This window comes from Danio rerio, chromosome 1 (assembly GCF_049306965.1).
Source record: "Danio rerio strain Tuebingen ecotype United States chromosome 1, GRCz12tu, whole genome shotgun sequence".
NCBI classification, from domain to species: domain Eukaryota; kingdom Metazoa; phylum Chordata; class Actinopteri; order Cypriniformes; family Danionidae; genus Danio; species Danio rerio.
Window position 1 is genome coordinate 9,738,647 of NC_133176.1, and position 11,354 is coordinate 9,750,000.

The 11,354-nt window shown below is 37.9% G+C and overlaps 1 protein-coding gene across 3 annotated transcripts in view; it reads left to right on the plus strand.

The window, feature by feature from the left end:
- Positions 1–11,354, plus strand: part of cacna1hb (calcium channel, voltage-dependent, T type, alpha 1H subunit b) — a 184,943-nt gene that overhangs the window by 85,291 nt on the left and 88,298 nt on the right. For all 3 annotated transcript variants that reach the window (XM_073949346.1, XM_021475941.3, XM_073949345.1), the window contains exons 4-6: positions 3,027–3,160; positions 5,409–5,506; positions 8,078–8,237. In XM_073949346.1, the coding sequence (XP_073805447.1) occupies positions 3,027–3,160; positions 5,409–5,506; positions 8,078–8,237 (392 nt within the window). The remainder of the gene's footprint in view (positions 1–3,026; positions 3,161–5,408; positions 5,507–8,077; positions 8,238–11,354) is intronic.

An 11,354-nucleotide genomic window follows, 5' to 3' on the forward strand; every position in this document is an offset into this window, starting at 1 on the left:
AATTGTCTAGAAAAGTGCTTTCGAAGGCAGGGAATTTTGGGCTCAAGCTTTGCTTTAGATGAGATCAATTAAGAGAGAAATCCTGTGGTTAGTCTGCTAGGACATCTGTGTGAACCCGAGGCAACTGACATCTAATATCCCTAATGATCACTCTGGGACCACTTAACTCAAAGTAAGTGATAAAAAAAAAATTGCCTCCGAAAAGTAAGATCATTAATTTGCATATGCCACTTGCATTTAAATTTTGTTAGATGGTTTAATATCGATCTATAAAAATATCTGTAATGTTTCCTTCGGCTTAGTGCCTTATATATCAGGGGTCACCACATCGAAATGAACCACCAAACTATTCTTTTATGCACGGATGCCCTTCCAGTCACAACCCATTACTGGGAAACACCAATACACACTCACATTCACACACACACACACACACTCCGGCCCATTTAGTTCATCCAATATACCTATAGTGGATGTTTTTGGACTGTGTGGAAAACTGGAACACCCAGAGGAAACCCATGCGAACATAGGAAGAGCATGCAAACTGCACACAGAAGTGCCAATTGGCCCAGCTAGGACTTGAGTATCCAGCGGAGTATCATAACTTATTATAACCTTAATATATGAAATAAAGAGTAATAAATTACTGAATAAAAACTGAATAAATTCAGATTTACACATTTACTCAAGTAAATAAACAGAATTAATAATGGCCTAAAAATCTGCGGAATTCTGCGTGCGCAGATTCCGTGCGGGCTTAGTCATGCGGCAAGTTTTTGCAGTTTGCTGTATTGGAAAGTTCAAGCTTGGTAACTCTGACCTGCAAAATCACATCATATAATTGCGTGAGATCAATCGAGGATCAAAACATGACCTCTTTGGACAGAAATTAAAAATGTGGACATCATCCACATAATCCACATAATCATCTTGTTTAATCCTGACGCTTTTCGCAGCTCCGTACAACAGAATTTCGCATGCTCAAACTCTAGTGTGACTGCAGCATAACACTGTTATTTATGTCCCACTGCTAATAGCCATGCCTTATATTTCACTTCCATATTAGAGTTTTCAGTGTTTTCACTTAGATGATTTAGATTAATGCAAATTGCCGATAATAATAAAAAATACAAAAAAAAAAAATTAGAATTAGTACAAAATGTTAACATATTGCATTGTTGGATTGCTTTTGAAACAATTGATGGAGCTGAAATTTAAAATGAAAATGCCAAAATATGTTTACTGTTAACATTAACAAGATCATAGTCAGATAAATTTAAAATAAACAAATATAAGCCAGCAAATCTAGCAAATACTATTGTGTTACTTTTGACCCACTGGTGTTTTACTTTCGTCCCTGCTGACTATGCATGGGCTGGTCTAAGTTTCTGACGGTATGATAGCCTTGAATAAAAATATCACGGTTTCACGGATTCATGCTATTGTGTTTACTGCTGTAAAATAATGTCTTTTTAAAATTCTTAGTAAAAAAACTTTAACTTTTTCCCCATCTAACACAATATGAAGAGTTCAGATGCAAAAACCTCTAAGTGCCGTCTGAAATTTCTATAGAAAATTTTTCTCAGCCTCCTTTATTTATGTTGAGTTATTTTACTTTAAAATGCAGGAAAATAACTTATTCTTACACATAACTTATTATACACAGGAGCTTCATGAAAATACTAATTTTAAAGAAAAATTTCAGACAGCATTGAGAGGTTTATGCATCTAAACTCTTGATATATTACAGAAAACATTTATAATATTTTGGAGCAGTAAACATGTCAGGCTACATAATTAAAATAAACCGTTGACTTCTACTATCTTCGTTAGTTTCAAAAACACAGATTTCCTTACAACACATAAAAAACCATATACCCTAAAAACAGTATAACAAAATATGTTTGCGGTTTTAATACCATGGCTTTTCCAAACCGCAGTAAATCTTGAAACCGGTTATCACCCGATGCCTTCTGCTGACGGTGTCAAAAGTAACCTAGTGCAACTTTTGTTTAAGTAAAGTTTATTTATAAACAAATTTGGAGGGGATCACGTGCTTATGATTTCTTGCGGCTGGTCCCACATTATTCGATTTTTGATTCACCAATCAGACGATTCCTAAGTCACTATAATTACCCTAAGTTCCATATAACAGCCATCTTCGTTTTGAAGAATCCTCTCTTACACCGCTACTCCTCCTCCTCCTCAGTGGTTAGCACTGTTGCCTCACAGTAAGAACATCACTGGTTCTAGTCCTTACCAAGCCAGCCGACGCTTCTGTGCATAGTTTACACATTCTCGCCGTGCTCACGTGGGTTTCCCCCAGGTTCCCCAGTTTCCTTCCACCGTCCAAAAACATGCAACTTAAGTTTAATTGACTAATCCGGCACTATAGACATGCTCCTAGTTGGTAGTTATCTCTTAAGAGCAATCACTACCTGTTCATTAGCTACTACATCAGGGGAGTTCTCCAGATCTACCTGAGCTCAAACTCCCCTCTCGCCCTGCAAACGGGAATGAGCCTCGGGCTCGAGGATCTTATGAGCTCAGGGCTCTCTCCAGGGACAGCTTGCCAAACAAGCTTTATAATCAATCATCAGCTAAGTGTGAACTCTTGAAAGTGAAGTTATATTGGCGTTGTTCTACATCAAAACAACACCTGATTTTGATAGACCACTCTTGTGAGTTTTTAAGCACAACAAAAATATATTTCTGCCAAAAACATTCTCTTTTAAAATTTTTTTTTTTTTTTTTTAAATGGTACTTTTGTCCCCGCTCTCCCTAACTTAATTGTTTTTACAAATTTACGTAGATTGAACTTAGACATTTAAGTAGCCCTGAAAAAAACAACCAAGATTCAGTTGATTCAGCTCATTTTAAATAAGTAGTTTGAACAAACAGCTAACATCATTCTTTAAGTGTAAAACTAGCGAAAAATGACTAAACGGCAAATTTTGGGAGATCCCTTTAAATGCAGCGTTTCAATGAGTTCACAAGCAGCTCTTCTGTGCTTGTTCTCTCCGCAGGCGTTCGATGACTTCATCTTTGCATTTTTCGCTGTGGAGATGGTGGTTAAAATGGTGGCCTTGGGAGTGTTTGGTCCCAAATGTTACCTTGGAGACACCTGGAACCGCCTTGACCTGTTTATCGTCATGGCCGGGTGAGTTAACCAATCACAAAGCTGAAAAACGCCACGCGCAGAAGCTCGGAAAAGTCAACTATTAGTGTGCAGTTCCTAGAATTCGATGAGTCATTAAACGCTTAACTATTGCAAGAGTGTGTGTGTGAGTGTGTGTGTTCGCCTCTGTGTGTGTGTGTTTGTTTAATGTCAGATCCAGTTTTAATGTCAGGTCAAGTTCTAATGTCAAGTCGATGTGTCACAGCTAAGCTCATGAATGACAATTACCAGCAGGCAGGAGTCTCTGTGTCGCTCTGCGTCTCGTCTCTCTTGTCACTTGCGCTGTCATTGACACAGTGATTTCTACTAGCTATGCTCTCTGTTTGAAAGTCAGCTCAATCTAAAGTGCTTGATCACTCATTAAATAGTAATGTGCTCTGGTGTAAGGGAGAAAGTACCTCGCTGGTCATTAATTCGGACAAAGCAAACACTTTTCTCAAGCACTTTGGGCTTTCCCTGTTGGTTTCGGTCAGCAAGTCTTTCGTAGGAAATCTGCTTCATTAGATATGCATCATGCTGGTTAACAAAGTATACCTATAACAAGGGCTGGGTGTCATCTCAACATACACCCACCGGCCACTTTATTAGGTACACCTGTCTAGCTGCTCATTACGCAATTTTTTAATCAGCCAATCACATGGCAGCACCTTAATGTATTTAGACATGTAGACATGGTCAAGATGATCTGCTGCAGTTCAAACCGAGCATCAGAATGGAGAAGAAAGGTGACTTAAGGGACTTTGAACGTGGCATGGTTGTTGGTGCCAGACAGGCTGGTCTGAGTATTTCAGAAACTGCTGATCTTCTGGGATTTTCATGCACGACCATCTCTAGGGTTTACAGAGAATGGTCAGAAAAAGAGAAAATATTCAGCAAGCGGCAGTTCTGTGGGCGCAAATGCCTCGTTGATGCCAGAGGAGAATGCAGAAGAACATCTCTAAACGCACAACACGTCCAACCTTGAGGCAGATGGGCTACAGCAGCAGAAGACCACACCGCGTGCCACTCCTGTCAACTAAGAACAGGAAACTGAGGCTACAATTGGCACAGGCTCACCAAAATTAGACAATAGACGATGAGTCTCATTTTCTGCTGTGACATTCGGATGGTAGGGTCAGAATTTGGCATCAACAACATGAAAACATGAACCCATGCTGCCTTGTATTAACAGCTGGTGTTGGTGCAATGGTTTGGGGGTATATTCTTGGCACTCTTTAGGCCCATTAGTACCAACTGAGCATCGTGTCAACGCCACAGCCTACCTAAGTATTGTTGCTGACCATGTCCATCCCTTTATGACCAAAGTGTACCCATCTTCTGATGGCTACTTCCAGTAGGATAACATGCCATGTCACAAAGCGTGAATCATCTCAGACTGGTTTCTTCAACGTGACAATGAGTTCACTGTACTCAAATGGCCTCCACAGTCACCAGATCTCAATCCAATAGAGCACCTTTGGGATGTGGTGGAACAGGAGATTCACATCATAAATGTGCAGCCGACACATTTAGAAGTCAATGGTTGCTCATATTCAAGACTTTTCTAATAAATGTCTTTTGTGTTAAATTATTATTTATTATTTTGTGTGTGTGTGTGTGTGTGTGTGTGTGTGTGTGTGTGTGTGTGTGTGTGTGTGTGTGTGTGTGTGTGTGTGTGTGTGTGTGTGTGTGTGTGTGTGTGTGTGTGTGTGTGTGTGAATCATGACAGAATTTAAAGATTTTGGTGCAACAGCCCTCAGATGACATATAATATTTTATGCATTTTCTTTCTTTTTTTTCCCTATGGATTATTTTTTGTGTAATTTAATTGAATTTAATTTAATTTAATTTTTATTTTATCTTATTTTACTTTTATTTTATTTTTGTTTTTGTTTTTGTTTTTTTAATTAATTTTTTAGATCATTTTGATGTTTTTATTTAGATTTTATATAATTTTTTCATATATGAGCACTTAACTGCATAATTTAAAAAATATGTCTCTTCATTAATTAACTGCTCTAAATGTCTGAAACTTTGAATTGCTTTGTTTGTTATATTATATTTTATTTTATTTTATTTTACTATATTATATTATATTATATTGTATTAAATCATATTAAATTATTTTATATTATTTTATATTTTATTTTATTATACAGATGGTGTAAAAACCTCAAATAAATTAAATACATTGCCCGTTTGCTGAATGTCATGTTTTGTTAAAGACACTTTCTGTTTCCTTCTGTTTCAGGATGCTGGAGTACTCTTTAGATGGCCATAATGTTAGTTTCTCAGCCATCCGAACCGTCCGTGTTCTCAGACCTTTACGAGCCATCAACAGAGTTCCCAGTGAGTTCTGTTTTCCCTCTATTTATTTCCATCCTTCTCGTTTTGCTCTCAGTGTCACCGTTTTACAATCCAGCTATTGATTTAAAGCAAATGATCTGCGCTCGGCCTGCTGTATTTATAGATTCACACACGCACAGAGCAGACGAGACTCCCATGATGTATTAACATGGTCACCGCCGCTTATTGTTACAGCTAAGTGCCCACAGTTCAACACGAACCACGAAAAATACACAAACACTCACACACGCAGTCTTGAGAGAGGAGCTGGTGTGTGTTACAGTCATCCTTTGAGTCCAGAGGTGAAAGTAAGTGTCTGTTTTGTTTAATGTGGGGCGAGACAGTAAATTCTTGACATGCAGGACTCTTACCATTTATAGCACACTCCTTTCGTCAACACATACCAAATAGGTTTGTGTGTGTGTAAGTGTATGCTCAGCAATGCAGTAATAGATTTTGGACTCAGTGAGGAGTGAGAGCCCGTGGCTGTTAAGTTTCCAATTCGATTATTCTCAAACCACTGAGCGTTAGCCAAAGCTCTTCAGGTTTGTGTTTGTGTGTAACCCTGCTGGCCCTACACCACCCAATTCTGAGTTAGAATCGAAACGGCGACCTTCCACTAGGAGTCGGTTGCTCTACCAAGTAGGCCGAACAGGCATGGCCTCTAGTGGCTAGAGCACAGTTTAGAGGCCACAGTAGCAAGGTTTACCTACATTTACATTACATTTAGTCATTTAGCAGACACTTTTATCCAAAGCGACTTACAAATGAGGACAAGGAAGCAATTTACACAACTATAAGAGCAACAATCAATAAGTGCTATAGGCAAGTTTCAGGTCTGTAAAATCTAAGAAGTATTAGTACATTTTTTTTATTTTATTTTTATTTATTTTTTTAATACAATTAGTGGTATATCCAGAGAGGCAATTGCAGATTACACTGAAAAAATTTATGTCTGCAATATTGTTGCAAATAATTTATATGGGTTGAATTTAATCAAACAAATTAAGTTTAGTAATGTTCAACTTAATTTGTTTGTTTAAATTCGACCCAAATAAATTGTTTACAGCCACTTAACATAAAATAATTTAGTAATTCAAAGGAATCATCTTTGAATAATTTTTTTCAGTGTAGGAAGTGAAGTGGAGACTAAATAGTTGAGTTTTTAGTCGTTTCTTAAAAACAGCGAGTGACTCTGCCGTTCTGATGCAGTTAGGGAATTCATTCCACCAACTGAGCAGATTGTACGCGAGCGTTCTGGAAAGTTATTTCTTCCCTCTTTGAGATGGAAAGAGGCTGCCACAACCGCTGCCGCGTTGAGACTAGTTGCTTATATACACCCCAGAGCACTAGCTGATAGAATTCAGCTGGACACCCAGAGCACTAGCTGATTAAATTCAGCTGGACACGCCTCGAGAGTAAAACAACACCCGAAACTGCGGCAGACGACGCGAAACCGTGCGCGTTCGACACACAAGCTCTTACAGTAACCAAGGAAACAGTGGCTAAACTTTTCTAGTACTATACACAACTGAAAACAAGTTTAAATGTCCTACAACCTTACACAAACAGCTGAAAACAAGTCTTCAAACCATACACAACAACTGAAACAAGTCTAAATGTACTTACAGGCTGTTGGTCTCGTTGCTAAAGTGCTTCTCCAGCTAACTAAAGCTAGCGTGCTTAATATATAGTGTTACCTGGCGTTTGGACACGCCTCCCGAGTAAAACAACGCCCGAAACTGACGACGAAACCGTCCACGTTCGACACACAAGCTCTTGTAGTATCCAAGGAAACAGTGGCTAAACTTTTTATTTTAACTTCCCCACACCCCAATAGCTGGCCCCTGCTACACTCTACCCCTAAACCACACTCCCATCCGGGTCACGGCACCAATGTAACCCCGCCGGTCCTACTGCCAGGGGCGCAACTGCACATTTACTGAGGGGTATGCCGGTTCATCCCCCTCTCAATCCAGTTATATTTTATAACAGGCAAGTGGCAGTGCTAAAATATTTCCATCAATAAATTAAGGTTATTTTTCCTTATCAACATGCTTCAAACAAATACATTTGGCAAATCTGAACACAACTGAAATAGTATGAAGTAGTAAAAGTATAATTACACTGAGCATGTTAAATAACAAAGAATTACTTTCTTTAGGTATGGATTACATCTTCCAACAAAAATGATGTTCCAGGATCAACAGAGATGTTAATCCAGGATCGCATCGTACTAAGCAAAATCATCACATGCGATCCAGGAGTAACATCTCTGTTGATCCTGGAACATCATTTTTGTTCAAAGTGTAATCCACACCTATTCCCTACCCTAAACCCAACCATAACTGTAAATTATTCCCAAAATCAGAGCGCAATAACAGTTGGATAACACTCATGTAGAAGTGCAAAAACCTAACTGTAAGCCTTAACATATACAGTAAACGTATCTCTTAATTCTGATAGGCTGATTTGAATGTTGTTCCAGGATCAACATAGATGTTAATCCAGGAACATGTCCTACTTGGTGAAAACATGTTGGCATAGGTGACATTATGTATCTGTGTCTCTTAGGTATGCGGATTCTGGTGACATTGCTGTTGGACACTTTGCCGATGCTGGGAAACGTCTTGCTGCTTTGTTTCTTTGTGTTCTTCATCTTCGGGATTGTAGGTGTGCAGCTTTGGGCCGGGCTTCTCCGCAACCGCTGTTTCTTTGACAACAACATCAGAATGTAAGTGCAAAACACAGAGATTTTCAATGCCTGCAGAGGTGTGCATATCTGGTGTTATTCCAAAATCATAGTGCAATAATAAATGCTCTGAAATCACAGCGTGTGTTCCTCGGGGAAACCTGTTTGGGTTGTTTTATTAGATGAAATGTGTCAATATAAATTATATTGAGTTGTTTCTCAGTTTGTAAAAAAAAAAAAAAAAGCTTCTTTACAGCAGTGCAAGTGTGTGAAAAATCTACACTTTTTGTAATTTAGAATCTCAGTAACATATTTGGGTCAATATTGACACCAAAACACTAAAAACTGCTTTTTTAAGGGAATGAACATTTTTTTAACATTTGAAAAGCACTTTTTTTTTTTACTGTTTTTATTAAAACCAAGGCTTGACATTAACTTTTTTCATCACAAGCCACTTTGGCTAGTAGTTTTCCAACATTACTAGCCACTCAGCTAAGGAACATGTTAACCCTTATTGTTTAAATTTACTACCCTTTCATTATTTTCATGGTCGTTTTTTGCCTTTTTGATTTTTATTATAACAAAATTTTTAATTGCAAAGCCTTGACACCAAATAATAATGCATTGTTGAGTGTTGGTAGTTTTCCATGTTAGAAAGAGGTAAAATTTGTCATTTTTACTATTGATCATCGGTTGTCTTTCTTTGCTATGCAACTGATGATCACCAGTAAACATTACAAATTGCACCTCTTCCTAACAGGAAAAACCAGCAACAATAAATAATATATAGTTAAAGTCTAAATTATTAGCCCCCCTTAGATTTTTTGGAATTTCTTTTTTTTTATATTTCCCAAATTATGTTTATCAGAGCAAGGAAATTGTCACACTATGTCTGATAATATTTTATCTTCTGGAGAAAGTCTTATTTGTTTAATTTCGGCTAGAATAAAAGCCGTTTATTATGAACCAATTTAGGGTCAAAATTATTAGCCCGTTTAAGCAATTTTTTTTGACTGTCTACAGAACAAACCATCGTTATACAATAACTTGCCTAATTACCCTAACCTGTCTAGTTAACCTAATTATCCTAGTTAAGCCTTTAAATGTCACTTTAAGCTGTATAGAAGTGTCTTGAAAAATATCTAATAAAATATTATTTATTGTCATCATGGCAAAGATAAAAGGAATCAGTTATTAGAGATGAGTTATTAAAACTATTTTGTTTAAAAATGTATTGAAAAAATCTTCTCTCCATTAAATAGAAATTGGAGAAAAAAAATGAACAGGGGGTCTAATAATTTAGGGGGGCTAAACTATATAATAAAATGGTGGCACGGCTTTGCTTATAATAAAAGTCAATAGAGCAAAAACATCCATGAACATAACGAAGATGTAGTAAATTTGCCCAGAGTGTATTGTTGAGGGTTTTTGTTAATTTTCAAAGCATTTTCCCAACCTATGTGTCAAAATAAGATTTGCACCAAAATCATTTGATTTGCTAAAACACAGAGAAAGTTGTGGCCGAATTAAGACTCAAAATCCCCCCAGAGTGGATGAAAACATCCCCAGCAGCACACAAGGCTTGAATGTTTTTTTATTTGCTACTGACCTAAAATATTTTCTTATGGCTAATTTAGGTTCTATATAAAGGGTCTATATAAAAGGGTCAGTAAGCCTGAGCATAAATGTCGCATTATATTGTTTTGTGTAAGCTGATATGAGACATTAATTCCCACATTATAAATGCCAAGAGCATCATTGATCACTGCTAAATAATGAGTGTCCAGAAAAGCAGTTTGCGGTGGTGAATCACTTTGCACAGTTGTCCACCCTGATGTACTGCAGTCTTGACCCGCTCAGGTGCATCACTGCTGCTCTCCAGTTTCCTCCCCGAAGCCCAAAAACCATCCAAGCAACGTCTGCTACAATAACGCTTTCCTCACTCAAATTATGCTGCCCTTTAAAAATACAGCTCTCTTGTGCATACAACATTTATTGCAATGTCTGTCAAAAACCACTTTCAATATCCACTTCAATCCTGCTGATATCTGCATGCCAAACTATAATAGTAGAACAGCATTGAGCAAAAATGTCTTGTTTTCACTGAAACTTTTTGCTTATTTACTAGGTGGGTGCCATTATTATATTTTATGTGTGTAGAGTAGCTGTAAAATATAACTTTAAACATTGAAAACTTGTTTATTCAACAAAATGACATTTTAAAGGGAATTATTATTGTTCTCAACCATTCCTAGTTGTGTTCAAAATTAAACACTATTGGCTATATAGCTTATATATATATATATATATATATACACTCACCGGCCACTTTATTAGGTACATCTTACTAGTAACTGGTTGGAACAGCCTTAAACCATCGTGGCATAGATTCAACAAGGTACTAAAAAAAATCCTCAGAGATTTTGGTCCATATTGACATGAAAGCATAACGCAGTTGCTGCAGATTTGTCGGCTGCACATCCATGATGCGAATCTCTCATTCCACCACATCCCGAAGGTGCTCTATTGGGTTGAGATCTGGTGACTGTAGAGGCCATGTGAGCACAGTGAACTCATTGTCATGTTAAAGAAACCAGTCTGAGATGATTTATTGACATGACTGGTTATCCTGCTGGAAGTAGCCATCAGAAGATATACTGTGGTCATAAAGGGATGGACATGGTCAGCCACAATACTCAGTTATGCTGTGGTGTTGACACAATGCTCAGTTGGTACTAATGGGCCAAAGTGTGCCAAGAAAACATCCTCCACAGCGTTACATCACCACCACCAGCCTGAACTGTTGATACAAGGCAGGGTGGATCCATGCTTCATGTTGTTGACGCCAAATTCTGACCCTACCATCTGAATATCTCAGTAGACATCCGAATGTCTCAATCAAGACTCATCAGACGAGGCAACGTTTTTCCAATCTTCCATTGTCCAATTCTGGCCTATGTGAATTGTTGCTTCAGTTTCCTGTTCTTAGCAGACAGGAGTGGCACCCTGTGGTCTTCTGCTGGTGTAGCCCATCTGACTCAAGGTTTGACATGTTATGCACTCAGAGATGCTCTTCTGCATACCTCAGTTGTAATGAGTGGTTATTTGAGTTACTGCAGCAGATCGTGTTGATGATGTCTACATGCCTAAATACACTAA